The sequence below is a fragment of the Oenanthe melanoleuca genome, chromosome 4A (assembly GCF_029582105.1).
Source record: "Oenanthe melanoleuca isolate GR-GAL-2019-014 chromosome 4A, OMel1.0, whole genome shotgun sequence".
In the NCBI taxonomy this organism is placed as follows: Eukaryota; Metazoa; Chordata; class Aves; order Passeriformes; family Muscicapidae; genus Oenanthe; species Oenanthe melanoleuca.
This window is the reverse complement of record NC_079338.1, coordinates 8110276-8133017: the sequence shown is the minus strand read 5'-3', so window position 1 is coordinate 8133017 and position 22742 is coordinate 8110276. Positions and strand designations below refer to the sequence as shown.

At 44.2% G+C, this 22742-nt stretch overlaps 1 protein-coding gene across 10 annotated transcripts in view; it reads right to left on the bottom strand.

Moving 5' to 3' along the window:
* ACSL4 (acyl-CoA synthetase long chain family member 4) overlaps positions 1–7877 on the bottom strand; it is a 37983-nt gene extending 30106 nt beyond the window's left edge. For 2 of the 10 annotated variants that reach the window (XM_056491623.1, XM_056491620.1), the window contains exon 1: positions 7445–7563. Coding sequence is in view for 4 of the 10 variants with exons in the window: in XM_056491615.1 (XP_056347590.1) it covers positions 7109–7164 (56 nt within the window). In the remaining 6 variants the exon portion in view is untranslated. The other 8 variants (XM_056491621.1, XM_056491619.1, XM_056491625.1 and 5 more) reach the window with 7 other exon arrangements.
* Positions 7878–22742: the final 14865 nt, after the last annotated feature.

Sequence of the window (22742 nt, the reverse complement as noted above, 5' to 3'; positions counted from 1 at the left end):
TTTTTTTTTTGTTTGTTTGTTTGTTTTTTGTTGTTGTTTGTTTTTTTGTTTTTTTGTTTTTTTTTTTTCTTTTTCTTTTTGGTCAGACGCACCCTATTACGAGCAAGGACAACACAGGCTCCTTGTGCTCTCACCAGCTTCCTATAGCCCTATCCATTCAACAGGACACTGGTGTCAGTGCACATTTAAACATGCAAAGACTCATTCTGCTATATATGCTACCTGCCATAAATATGTGCAATAAAATGGTGAACTACAACACAGTAAATTTAGAGCAAATGCTTTGTAGTACCTGCCTAACTTAACAAGTCAGGAATAGTGAGTGCTCTTTGTATTTCACTGCATGTGAGGAACTGACAGTAATAATTATTTAAAATCTACTGTTTCTCTAAATACATCCTTAGTGTACTTTTTGGTTCAAGTTGTACAGTGGCTTTAGTGCACAGACCTAACAAATAAATTACTATTTTGTAAATTGTAACGTCCAAAACTTGTTGCTAGATAAGCAATCACTATACGAACACAAAAACGTGTTTATTTTGAGAAAGGTTTTATTTTAGCAAACGCTGTGGTATAGGAGGCTTGCTATTGAGCTGAGTAAGCTCAATGTAGAGCAGGCAACTCAGCTGCTCAGTCTGCATAAACAATGCACACCTTTAGCTTTGTCTTTAAAAGACCAGCAAGAGATTCACTTTTTTTCAGGCTAATCAGTACATTTTATCCTGAACCACAAAGGATAGCTCTTATGTTACAGCAGAGTACCTCCTATAAAAAATTCAAGCACAGTAATCAGCTGGTGTGCCCAGTGTGTGCTGTGGAAAACAGAGAGATGATGGAACTAAGGACACCAGGGTTCTCCAGTGCTTACAGCAGGCTCATGGTGAGAGCTGCCTGCACTGGGCATAGAGTCCAACAATTGGTAGCTGGGGGCCTTTAAGTGCCACAGCAGGACATGGACAAGTTGGAAAACAATCACAGGAAAAGCTATCAGATAGAAACACTGCTGTGCTGATATGTCTTTAAAAGCACCTGTGCAACTGAAGGATAGTAAAAATTCACTTGCACTAGGAAACTGTTACAGCAAACCTAACACAAGGGTTGAGGCTGTTCTTACTGTGCTATGCGACAAAGATTTTCTGGCAACTTTGAAAGAAGTGCCTTAGGGCACACAGGTGCTCTGAATAAATCAGTTATTTGCTTATATTTCTTTTCCAAGAACCTGAACTGGGGAATACCAAATAAACATGCTTATAAACTACTAACACAGAAGAGAATTTTCTCTTTGTGTATTACACATTCAATATTATAATTTATTCAGTTCCTCTCTATACCATTTTTTTTTCCCCTGTAAGCAGGACTTCCACAAATAAGGCCTTTAAGAAAGCTTAAGGGCCACTTATCAAGAAGGGCAGTTACCCAGCTATTTTAACGGCTACTCTGACAATGAGCTGAGTAGGTGGATATGAGAGATGTATAATTACACCAGTGCCAAGGTGAGCAGAGACATGGCTGAAAATAAAACTATTTGGGGGTGGGAAGAAATACTTCATGAAATAAGCAACACCATGTGGATGCTTGACTTTTTTTGAGTCATGACATTTAAAGGTCAAAAGTTTCAGCACAGAAATTAGTGTTCAAGCTCTTAGTCCCAAATAACCCCAATCCCAATGATGTCAAGTCACATTTGTGTGTAGTGGGCACTGCTGACAGCACCAGAGCACAGTCTTGCACCCATAACGCCCTCACAGACTGCCATGCAGCAGTCAGTAAGAACCTTAAAGGCACTACTAAACACTCCAGTTACTTCTCTGAAGTTACACAGCAAACAAGCAGCTGTATAAACTGGATATTGAACAGCTGAAATGGAGCCACTCCATGTACAGAGGAAAACCTCAGTGAAGGTGTGGTGTCAGATGCACCACTTGTAGCTTATAATGTGCCAAAAACAGTTTTAAAAAGCACCATCCTTTCATGTCACTTCAATCTACTTCTCTGTCTCCTAGAAAATGTCACACTTATTAAGCCAAATTTGAATTTAAAATGCTACACAGTTGGGTGAAACACATTGCCAAGTGGTACAAAGATCAGAGTACAATGTACTAAATTTAATGGGATTAAAATGGGTTGCATTGTCTTGTAAAGTAGCTTTAAAACACCCAAATAAAAAACAGGTCTGCTGTACAGGTCTAAGAGTACTTTTGCCAAACATAACCATTAGCTTAAGGTCAAAACTTTTACATGCTGGCCAAGCTTATACTACAACGATAGAAGGGGGTAGAGTAAATGTGTCATTAACACATTTTTAAAATAAAGCACTCATTTATTACAAGTTTAAATATTTTTTAAGTCATCTTAAAACAAGCAATTCTGTAACTGTCTTTGTATTGCTCACTTACAATCCTATTTTCTGTAGTAAGGGGAACACCACTTCAGTGTGATTAAAATAATTTAAACATCTCTTAATGCTTAAATCTCGTAATGTTAAAAGCTGCATGAGAAAAAGTAGTGGGATGTAATGTGGTATTTTAAGTCTGTCTTTGCCATGTTAACTTGTTTCTAATTTCACAGTCTTGCAAGCATACCTAAATTATTTTTTAAATTGATACATATACTAATATTCTAATGGCCATTACACACCTATGCTATACAACAAACATCAGGGTTTGGAATAAGGGCATCTTCCCTGTACACTAACAAAACTGATAAGCAAAAATCAAGTAATGAGCATCATTATAGCTTAAAGTAAAACAGATATGCATACAGGTCTTCTGCTCTGAGTTTTGACATTTAACAGCTGCCATTGCCAGACCAATGAGTTTATAATAAGAACTTCAAAATAAATATAAACCTGTTAACCTAAAAGGAAAGTTACAAGTATGCTTTTAAAAAAAGATGCTCTACTGATGAAGCAGTAACGTACTATAGGGAATCAATAGTCACATCAATACACATAGAAGGAAATCCTAGTACATTAGTTTTTGTCCTTGATGAACAACAGTGGTATTCAAGCATAACAGATTTAAGAGTCTCGGATTTAAAGTGATAATTAAGGATTCACCTTGGATCACTTTAAATCCGAGACTCTTAATTCTGTGATAATTGGTGGATCACTTATCTCTACCTTGGAGATAAATATATCTCACCTTGAAGCCTGGTGAACTCCCAGATGTACAACAGCCCTCGATTTAGTATTAACTGTACTATAAAACCCATGCAAAAATTAATTTTTAAAAAAATAATTGCTCAATATCCAGGATTCCTTAAAACCACTTTACTGAGGTGAAAAGTACCTTTTGATTTCAGGGTCAAATCCAAGTGCTTAGTTCTATCTGAAGCATACAAAAGAAAAACCATTCCCCACATCCTTCACATTACACAGGTGTTACTCCAATTGTAAAGCAAATAAACTGTACACTGAGTTTTTGAAGCAGTAGCATTTGCTCCAACCTCACATCCATCCTAAGCAACTCATGCACTCAAACTTTAAAAATCATCCATTATACAAACTGACAATCCAGCAACATGTTGGCTGAAGGAAAACACTTCCTACTCCTCCCAATCCCATGCCTACAGTCATCTTTCCCTGCTTGTTCTGCTCCTCCATCTCCCAACACTGCCTCTGCTATTTATTTACTTACTAAAAAAATGTTCAATGTACCTTTGAGTTTTCTGCTATATTTGGGATCATCTTAAATAACTCTGCAGACAATTGTACCATCAGGCCTCGCACTCACACACTCCTTGCAAGGAAGCTCTGGAGGCTCAAGGCCTTATCCAACCTGGCTTTGGACACTGCCAGGGTTGGGGCATCCACAGCCCTCCTGTGCCAGCATATCACCATCCTCACATGAAAAAAGAAGTTGATCCCACCCCCAGGTCAGTCCTGACTCAGCAGCTACTCTGGGCTGTAGCAAGACAGTAAGCTGAAGAGGAGACAGGCTCCCTATCTAGGGCAACAACAACAGCGTGAGGAATTTCCACCTCCACCACTCATTCCTAACCTCTGTCTCACACACTTGGGTCAGGTAAATAATGTTATGAACACCTGGAACGCAACTGAAGCTGTATCTTGATTATGAGTGCACTTCATATGCAGTGCTAGGTAGGAACTGATAGCCCTGATAAGAAGTGGGTCAGGGAACGCAGAGCTGCTGTAGCTTATTAACATTCTGCCCAATCATTTTTTGTTGATTCCAATGCAGATCACACTAGGTACTTTCTGCAGAGAAGGAAATGGAAACCACAGCTCTTAGGCAATGCTGGCCAATGGCCAAATTTTTTTCCAAACAGTGTCTTCTAGCTCATGTCCATATAAAACAAGAAAAAGCAACTCACATCTCCAGCATGTCTGGGTTTAAGGCAAGGTGCTCTCCATGCACCACTCAGACCACTGAGAAGTCTGAATATTGGTGCTGTCAGGCTCCACAGGCACCACAGGTCGTAGGAGAAACCCTTCACACCACTTCAGTGTGTGCCTTACTTTCAGTGCAACACAGGTTACCCTGAGTGAGTGGCCACAGAAGGAATAACCAGTGCAGCACTCAGCATTTGTTTGCATGTGCCTACCTACAGAGTTCAACATTTTGAAGAAACAGACAGCTTTTAGGAGTGTCAGCAGATTATAGGCAATCCTAATTTCCCTCCCCCACCCCCAACAAAAAAAACAATGAAACAACAGCAAAGTACTAATAACCCCTATTCACTGTAAACATCACTCTACCAGCAGAGGAGAAAAACCTTCTTAAGCCTTCTCTTCCATATAGATAACCTATTCCAAATGGAAATCCAAAGGGCAATCCCAGTCACAGAAAGGAGAGGAAGAGGCTTTGGAAGAAAGAGGAACACCAAAGCAGTCATTCTGCAGCTGCTCCAGAAGGTAGTAAAATTAAAGAGTGGGGACAGCTTTTGAGATAGGCCTTCCACAAAAAAGGTTGAAGAAGTTGCACCATCTAAATAACAATTCAATCTATGAACAAACAGAACAAAACCATACATTGTTTCTCAGGAAATTGCTTTCCTCCTTCCATTCAACTTCCTTCTCTCCTGAGAAAACAAATGTCCTGAAGCACAGTGACCACATGCTTATTTGAGTAAACAATTAAATTTCCCTTAATTATTAACTCCAACTCTTTTTTAGTTTAAGCAATGCCTTACTCAGAAGGCTTTTCTTATAAAAGAACACTCATTCATTTGCCATGTTAACTACCTAACACTATTTATCATTAGCTTCAATATATTTTGCATGTTTACTTGGTTCAGGCCACTGCTTGGTATCTGAGTACTAACTTCATTTACAACAGTGTAATAGGATGCACCTATTTAATTAGAGATATATATTGTAACATCACCTGGCATATTTCTGTATGCAAAGCCTTGCCTAAGTAGTTTGTTTGGAAGTGGTTTCGCTAGTTTTGTAAAAGGGCTAAAGGATCACCCTTGCATTAGGAGAAGGTGTCATCTACTGAACTATGCTAATTTACTATGCTGAAAGTTTATAGCTGCTGCTATTGGATTATTCAATGAGCAGCACCATCACTGGCAGTGTATGTTCCAAAGGTATTAAAAGTAACACATGAGTGAAGTGTGTATGACATGCAAACACCTAAATAATGAACACACCTCTTGAAACCCTTCCACCACAGCAGGGTCCAGGGGAAATTGTATGTTTCAAGTCTATAGAATTCTATAATTTAAGACAACAACAAAGGGGGAACTGGTAAATACAAAGAAATGCCAGCTATGTTAAAAATGCATTAAATAGTTTCCAAAATAACTTATATGAGGAAATATTTAAGGCTTCTGTAGAATTGTATTAGAATACAAATTTTATATCCATGCACAAAGAGCTGAAGAAATAAAACATGAAACCCGCCATCCTGTCAGAGACTGTGGAACTTTATTACCTGTCTTTTAATTGGATGAAAAGACAAGAGACATGAAAATCTTAAACATATCTTGGGGAAAAAGAAAATTCATGTCTTTAATCATTACAGTTAGTCTGAGATGAAAAATTCCAAAGATTCAAAAAGCAGAATTTAAAGAAAAAACACTGTATGCTTCTAAGGTCTATCTGCAGCTTTATTCACTCATTTTTGCACTTGAAATTGCCAAGGCTGCAATTGCAAGATTGTCTATAATAGTTGATGACTTATTTTTGTGCAACAATCCAAGATGCAAAGAGTAACCAAGCAAGGACCAATACTCTACTGTAACAATCAGGTTTTACCACCATCAGGGACTTCAACTGTCCATTTACTTTCTATAAAACATTATTTGACACCAAAGCTCTCTGTAACCTCCATCTATATTTACTGAACATCCTCACTGAAATATTTTGTACTATCACTCCTTTTTCTTCCCCTAACATAAATGTTTCACATTTCTTTCTTTTTTTTTTTTTATTCCATATATTATATGCTATAAAGGCATATGCTACAATAATTTCATTAAGGGACTGGGCAAACAGCAGCACTGGATCAGGAGAGGTCTGTGCAGCCAGGGCAGAGGAGCCAGGCAGTGCACATGCACTTGCTTTCAAATAAGCTTCAGAAATCCACAAAGGAGAATGTTCTAGAACAGCAAAAAGCAAAATTTGTCACAGAGGAATACGACAACAAAAACATTCAACCAGTTTCTTGCTTTCCTTTAACAGGTGCTTTTGTGACGTGGAGCTGAGAAGCATGCGCTAAGAAGTGAATCACCTCCCCTGATCAGCATCAGACCATCTCCCGAGCCCAGCCTCCTCCCCGGCATCCGGGCGGGGGGCGGAGGTCTCCAAAGGCCGGGGTGCTCCAGAGGAGGCCAGAACACCGCCAAAGCACCGGGAAGGGACTCGGGGAGTGGCCGGGGATGAGCTCCCTCCCAGCGCGGAGCGGGGAAGTGGCGGGCGGCGGATCCGGCTGTCAGCGGGAGCGATCGCGCTCGGCCCCACTGGCGGGACGGAAACGGCGGGAGGCGACGGCGCTGCCCCGGAGTTGCGGAGAAGACCCGGAGCGGAGTCACGGCTCGGGGTGGTGCTGGAGCGGGCAAAGGCGCTTCCCGCCCGCCGCTCTACCAGACCCCCGACCCCCTCCATGGCACTTCCAGGAGACCTTTCCGCGCCACCTACCTGTTCCGGGTAGCGGCTCCTGCCCGCCCGTACCGGAGCGCCGAGCCCCGGCGCATCCTCTCGGCCCGGCCCCCTCGAGCCACGGCCGCGGGGACGGACCTGACCGCGCGTAACCCCCGCTCATTCCCGGCTGACCCGGCCACCTCCGCCCCAGCGGGAGCCCCGCGGACCCCCGAACCGGGGGCAGCGCCAGCCCCGCGCCCTCTCTTCGTACATGGATCGATCCTCCCGGCCCTCGTCGCTCACCAGATGCTGCCGAGGGGCAGCAAGTGGGGGACCAGCCCCATCCTGTCTCGTCCCTTCCCTGGCCGTCCCGCCCTCAGAGCCCGCACTCACCGTGCCCAGCCCTGGCGCTGCTGGCGGAGATCACAGCGCTACCGGCGGTGGTACCGGCTTGCTAAAATGGCTGAGGGAGCGGGGGAGGAGCGAGCCCCGCGCCGCCGCCGCCAGGGCCACCCAATTCTCCCTCCCCCTCTCCCTCCCCCCGCTCCCTCTCTCCCCCCCTCTCTCCCCCCGCCACCGTGACGCACCGAGGAAGGGGCGGGGGCGGTCGCAGACCCGAGCCTAGAGCCGCGGTCAGTGCTGCAGCCGCGTCCCGAGGTGACCCCGGGGTTCGCAGGCTCGTGAAGGGGTGACACGGGACCTCGGGCTTCGGGTAGAGCTCGGTTAGCGCGGCCCTTCTGCGGGGCTTGTTACAGTTCCGCTGAGGCTCATGTACAGGCCGCGGGGCAGGCCGACCTGCGGGCACTCGGAAAAAGCTGCTCCAGGAACCCCAGCCCCCACCTCCGGGCACAGCCTCCCGGGCAGGCTCCAGTTGGATGCAGCAAGTCCGCCAGTCCGGATCTGTCAGGCTGGAACAGATGTTTGTAACCCAGGTTTGCTTCCAGACAATCTGGAGACCACCAGGCCCAGTCGGAGGCCCCTTTGGTCTTTATTCAAAACACAATACACGGGCAGCAGTGCTGACGAGAGCAATTGGTATTACTCACAGTGCGGTTCAAAAAGCCAGAGGCTACAAATATCCCTATGATTCATGCAAGAGTTTGCCAGATGGTTTTAGCTGTTTTGGAGTCTAAGGCTTCTTCAGAAGATAACTGGCACAAAATAACTTGCTTCTGACAATGTCACTTCTTAATAGCATGTAAAGGAAGAGGAAATATTCCATTCTCCATCTATGTGAAACAGAAGTCCAGCAGGATCCTCCCCCGCCCCATATGGACTGGGACAGAGTGTGAAAAAAACAAAATTGGCACACATTACATAGCCATTGCTATATTTGGTAACAAGTTTGCTTCCATTAAAGACAACATCTTGCAGTAGGCTAAAATGTTCTGGCAACGACTGCACATGCAATATGGATGTTATATTTAATAATTCTCAGAGAAGCAAAAAGCATATCACATCCTTGGATAGAGGCTGAGCTGAATCAGTGTGTGGATTTTGCTCTGTTTGGACTATATGACACTTGGGGCAGTCTGTTACACTCCCACTTTGTTCTAATTTGTCTCAAACCCCATGTTTTTTGTTAATGTCACATCATCACTAATAAGAGAACCTGGATTGCACAAGATGGCCAAAAGCATATCTGTTTCATGCAAATCTTTTTTGATCTAACCTCACTAAATACTTAGAAAAAGTTAGACAAACCAACTTTCCACAATCTTTTTTCCCAATTAGAACAGTGATACAGCCTCTTTTCTAAATCTTAGTCATAAATAGGCAAGAAAAACTACTTTTAATTTCTTTCAGCTATTTATTACTTCTTATAGTCTTAGATTTTGAATTAAGTGAGTATAGATTTACCTTGATGTATCCTGCTGGTGGGTAAGAAAGCATGTCTTGTGCCTAAGCCAGTTAAAGCACTGGAATGGCCACAGTGGATCAGAGCAATGCCCAAGGCAGAACACGATGCTGTTCAAAACAGTAGCTTCAAGACCTTTAGCTTGAAGTAGCCTGTTTCTGCTCTTGATAGACAACAGTAAAGAAATCCAATTGCTTTCTTAGTCCTATAAGCTTCTAGCATCTACAGCTTGATGTTGTTCCACAGTCTTACTTCATGCTGGATGGAAATCACTTCTGTATATTCTGTGCCTTCTATCTGGGATTTCCATATCATGTCCCCTGACTTTCGCATTAGTTAACCATTCTCTCCAATCTCTCTCCCTGACACTCCTTGTCTTAAAATTTGTAACACAGATTCCTGCACTACTACCTTACTCATCTCTCTTCTAGGCTGTCCCGGATTGGTGTTGTGTCTGCTCCTCTCCTGCCTCCACACCTCTCTGTCTGCATGGAGCTGCCGCCGGTGCCCTTTCTCCCCCCGCCAGGGGGTGGTGCCCGGGGCTGTGCTGCTTGGCTTGCCCTGCTGCCCAGCTGCCCCTGCGGCTGGCTCCTGCTGCTGCTTGCTGCCCGCTTGCTAGCTATCCCGGCCGCTGCCCCGCTGCTTCTGCCCCTGCTGCTGCTGCCCCGGCTGCCGCTGCCCTGCTGCTGCTGCCCCTGCTGCTGCTTTCTTCCCCCCTTCTTTCTCCCCTTCAGCTCAAAGATCTGTACCGGCTCCGGAAGGGACCTGGACATCAGAGACTGCCTCCGGAGCCTGCCAAAGAAGCTTCTTGCCCTTCCCAGCAGCGACCGTCTCTTACTTTGGTGAAAACGTTTTTTTTTGTCATCTGGGATTGTACTTTTCTGTTGCTGGGAAGTGTTTTTCTTGTGTTTGTTAATAAATAGGTTTTTTCCACTTTTCCCCCCCGAGTAAAATTCTTTCCAAGCCCAGTGGGGGGGAGGAATTGTGAGGGGGGCTTATTCTCTGGGGGGCTCCATTGGAGGTTCCCCACCAGGTTTGTCCTAAACTTGGACAAAATAATTAATTACACACCAACCCGGGACATAGGCTGACAAGTCTCACACACTCCAGGTGCAGTTTCATAGTACTTCCAACAAGTTGGAGCTTCCATCTCTCTGCTTCTGCATGTCCTTGCTGTCACCTGGGTTTCAGGTGCTTCAGGTTGTGCACCTCTGCTGAGTGTAGCTCTTCCCTCTCTTGTCCCTTTATGCCCTCCCTGCTGGAGATCTCATCAAGCCATGAGACCACCTCATCAACCTCTTCTTGGCCTGGACCAGTTGGCCCTGTGTGCCACAGCAAGAAGCTCTGTGGGGAATGCGAGTGCCTGCAAGGTTTGTCCACTCATGTTCCCAGGCCAGGCACCACTGACTGACATCCAAGCCTCAGTGGTGTTGTTGGGGATGCTCAACAAAATACTTCATCTGTTTCAGAAGGATGAACATCTAGGTCAAACTAATAATTTCAGCAAAGTTGGAAACAAATATTTGGTCAATTACAATTAAGGAAAAAATATAACCTTTCAGGTTATCATTAGAATAATGAGTCCTAAAATTATACTTACTACAGACGGGGTGAAGGGTCAAATACACTTTGTTCTGTGGAGGCTTTAGAAGAATCACCATGGGAAACCTTTCCTGCAACTACACGTATGCAAATACCTGATTTTCATAGCATTTACTGGTGTAGAATATGCTCTTTTGTTTGTCATCAGATACAATTTCATTTAAACAAGTTCTTTGAAAGATGCCAACATTCTGTTTTCAAAGCAAAGCAGAAACAGATTTACTCGCTCTTTATAAATAAAGCTGTGATCAACTAGTAATTCTCTGAGGATGTGTGATACTTCCAAAAGCTTTAAAATAGGAAGGCTATGGTCAGAAAGCTGATATTCACTACAAGACGTGTAAAATGTCCTTGCAAACTTTTTAGAGGAGTCTTTAAACAAAAATTAAAATTATAAAACAAAATGTCACAGTATCCTCAAAACCAAATCTGACTGAAAGGATTTTCCTTGTCTCTTGTGTTGCAACTCCTCTGTATCTTTCCAGTAAGAAACACTCACTGAAGATCTCTGTGGGATGTGATGAGTGTAACAGCGCTTCCCAGACAGTGAAGTCACTCTGTACTGATGCTGATTTTCAGCCATATCGCAGAGGTCAAAAGAAGAGAGAGGGATCTTGAGGAGAGACTGAATCCAAGGCCTAGAAAGTCTCTGTTTTTCACCCAGGATTCAGTGCAAAGAGTAAAGAGCTTCTCGTCTCATTCCTTAGCAAAGGGATTGCACAATCATAGCACTTCTAATCAAAGTAATAAATCAATATCTGTAGCCTTGTGATTTATTTATATATTTATTTATATTAGGAGAAGTGACTGATAAAATCAACTATTTCCTAAATACAATCTCGTTTGTTTTCACAGAGTGTACAGTTAGAACAACAGGAAACAAAATTTGGAGCAAGCATTCTCCCAGAAAAGTTACCTGAGTTTTGTCTCAGGCTGGTGAAGTTTTAGTGTGCCCCTTTTTGCACATTGAATTCTGCCCATAGGGAGTAATGAACTTTTGTTCATTCTAGACCTTTTTAAACTGACTCTTGTGTTTTAAAAGAAAGCAAAACCAACATAGCAGTTAGTCATATGCATTTGATGACACAAAGGCTTATTGATATCTCCAAGTGAGTGCATTCCAAGGAGGAATTTCCAGCAGGAGGAACTGAGGAATGACTATGAATAAAAGGCAGCATTTTAAGAGAAGGGGCTGCTACCAAACATATTAATTGTTTTATTTTTTGATGCTTTTTGTTTGAGCTAGTTCCATTCCTCTCTTAGACTTATGCAGGAAACCAGGTTTTAAATTATCTGCAAATCTGCTTATAACAGTTGTCAAAGAATAACAAACTTCTATATTTTTATATGAAAAATAAAAAACCCTTTATTGCATCTCTTATAATACTGGTCCTTTGGGGGAAGGAGCAAGTCTGATAGATTCTATGAACAAAAACCCTGCAATCAGTTTTGTTCCCCTTGTGTACCCAAATATGACTTCTCACTTTGAGTCATTGTGTAGAAAAATGAACAGCAGCTTGTGAGCAGTGAACAAATACTTTCATTACATAATTAAATGGTTTGAGCCCTATTCCATGTGTGGAACAAAAACACATACCTGCTTGCAGACATAACATTTGTATTTTGCAAAACCATCAGCTTCATTTTCTGCTCAGATGTGTGCAGAGGTTAGAGCTACTTTGCTTTCTAGAAGTAATGCCTGACAGTAGCACTCTGCCTGCTTAGGCTTCAGGATACCAGAGCAATGACAGCACATAATTTCTGGTTTTCTCTTTCCCCTGATTCTTTTCTCCAAGTGGGCACCTGGTTATTTACTGATCTTGGGTCAGATCAGCACTCACAGAGAGTTCCATTGAGTGTAGTTGGGTCACACACTACACAAAGCCAAAGGAGAATGTAGTTTCAGTGTTCTCTTACTGTCCAGTTTCTCACAAAACTGAAAAACCCTATCTGAAGCACAGTCTTAAAGTATTAGATCACAAATAGGATGCAGTATGGACCAGGAATTCCTAACTGAAGAATATACATTTTAAGAAAGGAAAGCAGTATTGACAGAGAGATTTCTGATATATACCACAAAAAATCTAGGGAAAGACGTGGAACTCTAAATTTAATTTTGTTGGTGCCAACAGTTACATGTCTCATCAGCAGAACAATCAGATCGTCACCACAGAAAACAAAATTCCTAAAAGTAGACTTCAGAGAAAACTTTGAACAGCCATTGCAAAAGATTGAGTAGTTAGCATGTAATAAAATATGTCCTATGCTGCCTAGAGACATTCACAAGAAAGAAAATTAAGTGCTATGGAAATGAAATATTATATTTAATTTTTCACAAGATCCAGTCTAAAGTGCATAAACATAGCTAACAGAAGCCACAACAGGCCAGACATACTACAAAGAGCCCATGAGATTAGGATACATTATGGCTAAAAATATGGTTAAAAATTATCTTCGTTTCTGTACTCTTCTCACCAGGACCTCTTGAGTTTTATAATTTCCTTTAAAGGAATAATAACATTTTAAATATGCCCTAATTTAGCATCAAACCATTTGGGGAATTCATTAGAGTGAAGACTAGACTTCAGTGAGGACCTTGACTTCAATAGTTTTTCTTTTTACATATGTGATGGCAGAAGTTTTTGACTGGAACAGCAAGGCCAGTTCTTGATACTTTTTTCCATTTTTTAATTTATTTAGAACCTAAATAGAAAAAAAATTACTTGTTCGCCTTAACTTTGTTCCAATTTTTCATTTGAGCTCAATTTTTAAAAAAATACAATACTTCATTTTAAAAAGTAGCAGTAGTCCTAAGCATGTATGTTTGTGGGCTGGCTGCTGCTTCAGCTGCATTTCTGAGGAACACGGAACAGGGAAGAACAAATAATATCCTCTGTGGTGATCCTGTACATGTTGTTCTCACAGGGAGCAGTTGCAGGTGCATATATTCCTCCAAATTTGCACAATGAGAAGTAATGTTGGTAAGGTTAGAATGACTCAACTTATTCCTTATCTGCCATTCCTATAAGCCTTGGGAGCAAATACACATCAGTAGATTGCATGAGGGACAGATATCATCTTGTGTCCAAACTGTATTTTGTTGCAGAAAGGAGTACTTAACTCATTTTAGAGTAACTGGCTTCCTGTGTAACAATTTGCCTATTACAGAAAGATTAAATGGTGTGTTTCTTTGGGTTTTGGTATTTAATTTCTTAAGGTGAAAAAAAACAAATCAACACATAGTCTTTTACACTGACATACTGAGCTGTTTTCTGTACATAATAAAATAAAAATCTAAGAGAAATTCCTAAGAATTATTTGGTAATAGACTGACATTTGCAAGCCATACAAAGTCTTCTTGTTATTGTGAACTGTGTTGTATGATTTTTTAAACGACCTGTAAATGTTCCTCTTGGAGCATCTGTTTCTATGGTTGTAAATCCCTATAAAAGTCAGTACAAACTAATTCTGCTTTCATCCGATATACTTTTTTTTTTGTATCAGAGATTTCTGGCCCAGAGGGTAAAATTATGGAGTTACAACACAGAACTCTAGCCCAAGGACAGAACTATTGCATATGCTTTAAAGAAATAGGGCAGCCTTCAAGTACTAAAGTACTCTGCGCATCCTGTCTTAATTCCAGCGAGCTGGCAGTCTGCCATGACATGCTCCAGGAGTTCTGTTTCAGCCTGTTCCTGAAACGATAAGGGACTACTTACAAGAAGACAGTCTTGGAGCTTCAGTTCTTTAGTGTTTTACAAGACACTGCACCTGTAAGAATCTCATTTACTTAGCTTGTAAAAAAGTCAGGATTTTGCTGGAATTCAAATCGTGTTCTTTTAATTCTGTCTTTGCAGCAAAGCTTGGAGTAAGCTTGTTTTTTCTAGCACAACCCATTTCTTCAGAGACTGATTGATCACCGCACTGTTTCTCATCAACCCAATACAATTACTTCCATAGCACTGTGGAACATTGAAAAAGGAACACAAATTCCAGGAGGAATGTCTTTTAAAATGTAATTTATAGACAGTTTGCTGTAGTGAAATAGACCTCTTCATCAATTTTGGCTATTACACTGTGTAAGTGTAAGAAAGGTATATGATTATTTGGTAATCTTTTTCAGACCCTTTTGGAGTCACTCATAAAAAATTCCCTACATACACTTTTACCATTCCCATCCACTTAGATCTGTATAAGCTCTTGCTTACATGAACAAAGATGCCAGAATAACAAGCTTCTACATTCTTAACAGCATTTTTCATTCAACAAGTCAATATTTCCTTTGCGTAGTAATTTCATTGCCAAAATCTTTTGGGTCTAAATAGGTCTGTTTTCATAATATCTGTGGTACACAAAAAATTTGTCCATGAAAAACCAGAAATGTCATATAAAGATGGGAAGTACAAAAAAGGTGTTTGAATTCTTACTTTAAAAAATGCTCCCTGTGAGATGAAGGATTTGACTCAGCACTCAGATCTGTAAAGTAAAAGCATTTGTAATGAAGCGTCCAGGTGAAAGTCAGTGTATAATGCTATGGTAAAGTTAACAAAACTGGCTCTTAAATGTTTGCACTTGTAACATTAACTTCTCTTTTGTCAGCAAAACAGAAGAGAATTCTACTTGCACAATCAGTTTGTCATATCAATGGCTGATACCTATTTGTACATGTTCCTCAGGTTTACAATTAACATCATTGTTAAATGACGTATGCAAGACATATTAATGGAATATACTTAATTTACACAATACTTTTAATTATTATGCTTTTGTTTTGTTGGTAGTTCTATTACAAGTTAATTATTGGAGTCAGTTGCTTAATTTATTCACATGGCCATATATGCAAATTGTTGGCCAAAAATAACTCTTATTTTTGTAGTAGCTACAGAAGAAGTAAATGCTTGTGAATGAAGGTGAGTTCTGAAATTCACAGGCCCTGGGGCTGGGGAAGGGAATGGCTGCATTATGAGATGCTCTCTGCCCCTGCTACTCTGGTACTCAGGGTCCAACACTGCCCAAAAGCAGACACCACCACCACCCAACATGTTCACCTCAGCCCCCTGTTATCTGCTATATCTGGCTCCACTGGCCAGCCCAGGTATCATTATTACACAGCTGAGAAGTACCCTGATAACAGTTTCTTCTTGCTCAGATGAATAGTATCCCTTACAAACCTATTTTCTTACCAGACAATGATACTTAAGGTGATGCTAGGGAGTTTCAGCTTTAGCCTCTGCTACCTAGAAAATTTAACTCCTTCATTGGTATACAATGGAAGCATCCTCACATAAAAGAGTTGTAGCAGCTTGAGAAAATGAGAAGGCATTGCAAAAATAGGGAAGATAACAAAAGGTACATTATATCCACTGAACAAGCAACCTGAGAAACTCCATCTCTTACCAAGTTCTAGAATATTATTTTTCATTATTTCATCCAACTGTATTATCAGGCCTAACAAGAGATGCCTTGCTTATCTCCTCATTATCAAGGATACAGCAGCAGTAGGGCTGTTTTTCCTTTAAATATTATTGATCAGCATTGAAAATACCACCCTTCAGGAGAAAAGTTGGGAGCAGCCCAAGTGTCAGTCCAGGACACCAGACCACAGCAGTGGCAGCACCTTCTCTCCCCTCACGCACAAGTGAGGGTCAGTTCTGCCTGCAGAGGCTGCTCAGCAAATAGAACATGTGCAAAGTGTGTAGCACAGGATTTTCAGTTCTAGTTCTCTAGAACCTAGTTCTTAGAATTAAAAGCATTGCTTAAAGCAAAGTGGTTATATATATTTTCACACTTATGTATGTGTCCAAGTTTAGGACAAAACTGGGGAAAAGCCTCCAAAGGAGCCCCCCAAACTAAACCCCCCTCACAATTCCTCCCCCCCACTGGGCTCGGAGAGAATTTTACTCGGGGGGAAAAGTGGAAAAAACTTGTTTATTAACAAACACAAGGAAAAAAAAACACTTCCCAGCAACAGGAAAGTACAATCCCAGATGACAAAAGAACTGTTTTCACCGAAGTGAGAGACGGTCGCTGCTGGGAAGGGCGAGAAGCTTCTTGGGCAGGCTCCGGAGGCAGTCTCTGATGCTCAGGTCCCGTCCGGAGCCGGTACAGATCTTGGAGCTGAAGGAGAGAAGGGGGAGGGGAAGGCAGCAGCCGGGACAAAGCCGGGGCAGCAGCAGCAGGCAGAAGCAATAGGGCAAAAGCAGCGGCCGGGGTAGCTAGCGCAGCAAGCAGCAGCAGCAGCAGCAGCAGCAGCAGCAGCCGGGGCAGCAGGGCAAGCCAAGCAGCCCAGCCCCCAGGGCACCACCCCCCCAGGGGGGGAGAAAGGGCACCGGCGGCAGCTCCATGCAGACAGAGAGGTGTGGGGGCGGGAGAGGAGCAGACATAACACCAACCCAGGACATTCCACCCCTTATCCCACATCGTGAACGTTACACACGATTGGGATATACACCCACTAACTACAACGTAAAGCTTTCATCCGACTTGCGCAAACCTTCATCACTTACACATTTCCTCTCATTTCACTTACTCAGACCTTCAACACTTACATATGTCTTTCTATCTCATCCTACAATCAGTTCTCCCTGTGGTATACACCGTGTTGTTCCATCTTCCTGCATTATCCACCATGTGCATCCTGGTCCTTGAGCAAAGACAATCCCACGAATGGGTTTGCCTGTACTCGAGGCAGGATTAACCCATACTGCCTTTCCTAACAGACCTCTAACATGGGCCACTGGGACTTTATCTCCATCCACTATATTAAGGGAGTCAGACTGGGCAGGGCCTGCTCGGTTGATGGAACCTCTGGTGTTAACTAACCAAGTAGCCTTTGCTAGATGTTGTTCCCAGTTCTTAAGAGACCCCCCACCCAATGCCTTCAAGGTGGTTTTCAGCAATCCATTGTACCTTTCCACTTTACCTGCAGCTGGTGCATGGTAAGGGATGTGGTACACCCACTCAATACCATGTTCTCTAGCCCAGGTGTTAATGAGATTGTTCTTAAAATGAGTCCCATTGTCTGACTCAATCCTCTCAGGGGTTCCATGCCTCCACAGGACCTGCTTTTCCAGGCCCAGGATGGTGTTGCGGGCTGTAGCATGAGACACTGGATAAGTCTCTAACCATCCAGTTGTGGCTTCCACCATGGTCAGGACATAGCGCTTGCCCTGGCGGGTCTGAGGCAGTGTGATGTAATCAATCTGCCAGGCCTCTCCATACTTATACTTGGACCACCGCCCCCCATACCAGAGGGGCTTCACCCGCTTGGCCTGCTTAATGGCAGCGCACGTCTCACAGTCGTGGATAACCTGGGAGATGCTGTCCATGGTTAGATCCACCCCTCGGTCTCGTGCCCACTTGTAGGTGGCATCTCTGCCCTGATGACCCAAGGCATCATGGGCCCATCAAGCTAGGAACAACTCTCCCTTGTGTTCCCAATCTAAGTCTATCTTCGACACCCCTATTCGTGCAGCTTGATCTACTTGCTGATTATGTTGCTGCTCCTCATTGGCTCTCTTTCTGGGGACATGGGCATCTACATGGCGAACTTTTACAGGTAGTTTCTCTAATCGAGTAGCGATGTCTTTCCACTCTTTAGCAGCCCAAATTGGTTTTCCTTGGCGCTGCCAGTTCGCCTTTTTCCATTTCTTCAACCATCCCCACAGAGCATTGGCTACCACCCAGGAATCGGTGTATAAATAGAGTTTTGGCCATTTCTCTCTCTCTGCGATGTTAAGGGCCAGTTGGACAGCTTTGAGTTCGGCGAATTGACTGGATCCACCCTCTCCTTCAGTGGCCTCTGCAACCCGTCGTGTGGGGCTCCATACAGCCGCTTTCCACCTCCGGTTCATCCCCACGACGCGACAGGAGCCATCAGTGAATAGAGCATAGCGTGTTTCCTCTGCCGGTAGCTCGTTGTATGGTGGAGCTTCTTCAGCCCGTGTCACTGGTTCTTCTTCTTCATCCGCGACACCGAAACTTTCACCTTCGGGCCAGTTTGTAATTATTTCCAGAATCCCAGGACGATTTAGTTTCCCGATTCTGGCACGCTGAGTGATAAGGGCTATTCACTTGCTCCACGTGGCACTGGTGGCATGGTGGGTTGAGGGAACCTTTCCGCTGAACATCCACCCCAGCACCGGTAGTCGGGGTGCCAGGAGAAGCTGTGCTTCCGTACCAATGACTTCAGAGGCGGCTTGGACTCCCTCATAGGCGGCCAAAATTTCCTTCTCCGTTGGGGTGTAATTGCCTTCAGACCCTCTGTAACTTCTGCTCCAAAATCCCAGGGGTCGGCCTCGGGTCTCACCAGGCACCTTCTGCCACAGGCTCCAGGACAGACCATGGTTCCCGGCTGCAGAGTAGAGCACATTCTTTACCTCTGGTCCCGTCCTGACGGGGCCAAGGGCCACTGCATGAGCGATCTCCTGCTTGATCTGGGCAAAAGCTTGCTGTTGTTCAGGGCCCCAGTGGAAATCGTTCTTCTTGCGAGTGACCTGGTAAAGAGGGCTTACAATTTGGCTGTACTCAGGGATGTGCATTCTCCAAAAGCCTATGGCACCTAGGAAGGCTTGGGTCTCTTTCTTGTTGGTAGGTGGGGACATAGCTGTAATTTTGTTAATGACATCAGTAGGAATCTGACGCCGTCCATCTTGCCACTTCACTCCCAGGAACTGGATCTCACGTGCAGGTCCCTTAACTTTACTCTTCTTGATGGCGAAGCCGGCTTCCAGGAGGATTTGGATAATTTTCTCTCCTTTCTCAAACACTTCTGCTGCTGTGTTCCCCCATACGATGATGTCATCAATATATTGTAGATGTTCCGGAGCCAAACCCTTTTCCAGTGCAGCCTGGATCAGTCCATGACGGATGGTGAGACTGTGTTTCCACCCCTGGGGCAGTCGATTCCAGGTGTACTGCACGCCCCTCCAGGTGAAAGCAAACTGAGGTCTGCACTCTGCGGCCAGAGGAATGGAGAAAAATGCATTGGCGATGTCAATGGTGGCATACCACCTTGCTGCCTTGGACTCCAACTCATACTGCAGCTCCAGCAGCTCGTGCTGTCTGGCACGGCAGCGCTCAGCGGTGGAGTCACTTCATTTAAGGCACGATAGTCCACAGTTAGTCTCCATTCTCCATTAGATTTTCGCACAGGCCAGATGGGACTGTTGAAGGGTGAGTGGGCTTTGCTAACCACCCCTTGGCTCTCCAGCTCACGGATCATCTTGTGAATGGGGATCACAGCATCTCGAGTTGTTCTATGTTGCTGGCGATGTACTATTGAAGTGGCAATCGGTACTCGTTGGTCTTCTCCTTTCAGAAGTCCTACTGTAATGGGATTCTCAGCCAGTCCAGGCAGGGTGTTCAATTGCCGGATGTGTTCTGCCATTACAGCCGCTATCCCGAATGCCCACTTCAGGCCTTTTGGATCCTTAAAATACCCGCTCCGAAGGTAATCTATGCCCAAAATGCATGGGGCCTCTGGACCAGTCACAACAAGATGTTTCTTCCATTCCCTTCCAGTTAAACTCACTTCAGCTTCCACCAGGGTGAAGTCCTGCGAGCCACCTGTTACACCAGCGATGGAAACGGATTCTTCCCCCACATATCTTGATGGAATTATCGTACATTGGGCACCTGTATCAACTAAAGCTCGGTACTTCTGTGGTTTCGATGTGCCAGGCCACCGAATCCACACAGTCCAAAAGACACGATTTTCCCTCGCCTCACCCTGGCTAGAGGCAGGGCCCCTCTAAGCCTGTTTATCTTTCTTTCCTGGGGCATGCATCTTAGAAGTTCCTTCGAGAGGGTCAGACATGTCATTATCACTGTCATATTTGGCACTTTGGGTACGGGCAACAGGAGCGGCTCTCCTTCGGATGGAACTTCCGCTTTCAATCTTGCCTTCCTTCAAATCCCTCACCCGTCGTGCCAGAGCAGCCGTAGGCTTTCCATCCCATCTCCTCATGTTCTCTCCAGAATCCTGCAGGAAAAACCATAGTTCGGCCCGGGGAGTGTACCTCCTCTCCCCATCGGGAGAACGTCTACGTTGGTTGCCAGGACGTCCAATTTGCACGGCTGAAATTTGGAGGAGGTCCTCCTTAATTTCCTCCCTGAGCCTCTTATGATTTTCCTCTATCTTGTCCTCTAAGTTCTGCAAGCGTGTTTCCATGGCGGCGATTCTGGCATGGGTTGGGCCATGCACAGCATCCGCGTATGCCCGGAGCTTCTTTGCCATGTCCAGCACCGTTTCATATACCTCTTCCCGCTTCATTATGGCCAAAGCAGACGCATATTCAGATGGCCCGAGTCGCACCAGCTTCCTCCACATTACAGGTGTGCATGGTACCAGGTCTGGGTTCCTAGTTGTTACATCATCTGAAAAAATAATCTCCGCCACTGCCATCTCCCTCAGACGTTGGATCCCTTGCTCTATGGTTTTCCACTTGGTCTGCTGCATATACAGATCATCGGCACACAGATATCTTTATGCTACGCTGTCTAAAACACGTGCCCAGAGGCTTTGAGGGTTAGCCTCCCTCATCATACCTTGATCGATGACCGGATCATGAGACAGGGATCCCAGGTGTCTCACCTCAGTGCCATCTAAGATGGTAGCCTCGCCTGCCGCATCCCACAGCCGGACCAGCCAACTAATTATGGATTCATCGGGCTGTCTTGTATAATCCTTTCTTAAACCACGAAGATCTTTTAAGGACAGAGACTCATTATTAGTTTCTGATCTCACACCAGTGGTTTTAACTCTTGATTTTACATCAGGAGGTGTTGAAGGTCCTTCTCCTGCATCATCATCATCATCCTCCACTGGCCGATCGGTCTTCTTGGTGCACTTCCCACTCCTTGTACTGGTAGCCACAGCCATTGGTTGAAGCTTGCTTTCTAATTTCATCCCTGTCCTCGAGCCTGGGGTGCTAACTACAGCCTGAGTAGCTGGCATAGTAGCTATGTTATCTCCCTGTTCCCTTCCCTTTGTTTGTTGTTCTCCACTATCTAACAGGGTACGATAAGCATACGCCAGAGCCCAGCTCACTGCAGTAATCTTTTTTTCCCTGGAGCTATTGTGGCATTTCTCTTTCACATATTTTACCACCTCAGCCGGGTTCTGAATTTGCTCATGTGAAAAATCCCAAACCATAGGATCAGAAAATTCCTTTAACATCTGGCCCAGGTCCTGCCATTTTCCACACCACTCAGGACTCCTCACACTTTGTCCTGCTGCTAAATCAGGAGTCGCACCAGCACCTCTAGAAACCTCAGCCCTGATTTTATATAAACTGTAAACTGTGTAGAGGAAGCTTACAACATTAAACGTCAGGAAGATGATCTCTTTAATACTAAAGGAGAACTGCACATATCCTAATAACGAGGTAAAAAATTCAGAGGAGACAAAGGGAAGCAAAGGCTGAAAAGCCTCCTCCCCTGCTTCTCCTCTAATAAACTGGATACATATCCATAACCAGGATCCAGAAGATATCCCTGGAACCGATTCCAGCATTTTCATAAACCTCTTACAAGCCATTGCAACCAAGCCCAGTCCAATCAATATTTTGGTCATTATCCCTCTAGTATAAAAACTACAAATAAGGGACAGTACTGGAGCTATTTCCGGGCAGGAAAATAACCCCAGAGACCAAAGAGGCATTAAAACCTCAAAAAACCCCAGTATCCAGAACCACATACTGAAATCCATTCCAAACAGCATTATATAGTTACACAGTTTTTTCCACTTTCTTCAGTTCCCCGTACGGGCCACCAAATTATTTGTCCAAGTTTAGGACAAAACTGGGGAAAAGCCTCCAAAGGAGCCCCCCAAACTAAACCCCCCTCACAATTCCTCCCCCCCACTGGGCTCGGAGAGAATTTTACTCGGGGGAAAAAGTGGAAAAAACTTGTTTATTAACAAACACAAGGAAAAAAAAACACTTCCCAGCAACAGGAAAGTACAATCCCAGATGACAAAAGAACTGTTTTCACCGAAGTGAGAGACGGTCGCTGCTGGGAAGGGCGAGAAGCTTCTTGGGCAGGCTCCGGAGGCAGTCTCTGATGCTCAGGTCCCGTCCGGAGCCGGTACAGATCTTGGAGCTGAAGGAGAGAAGGGGGAGGGGAAGGCAGCAGCCGGGACAGAGCCGGGGCAGCAGCAGCAGGCAGAAGCAATAGGGCAAAAGCAGCGGCCGGGGTAGCTAGCGCAGCAAGCAGCAGCAGCAGCAGCAG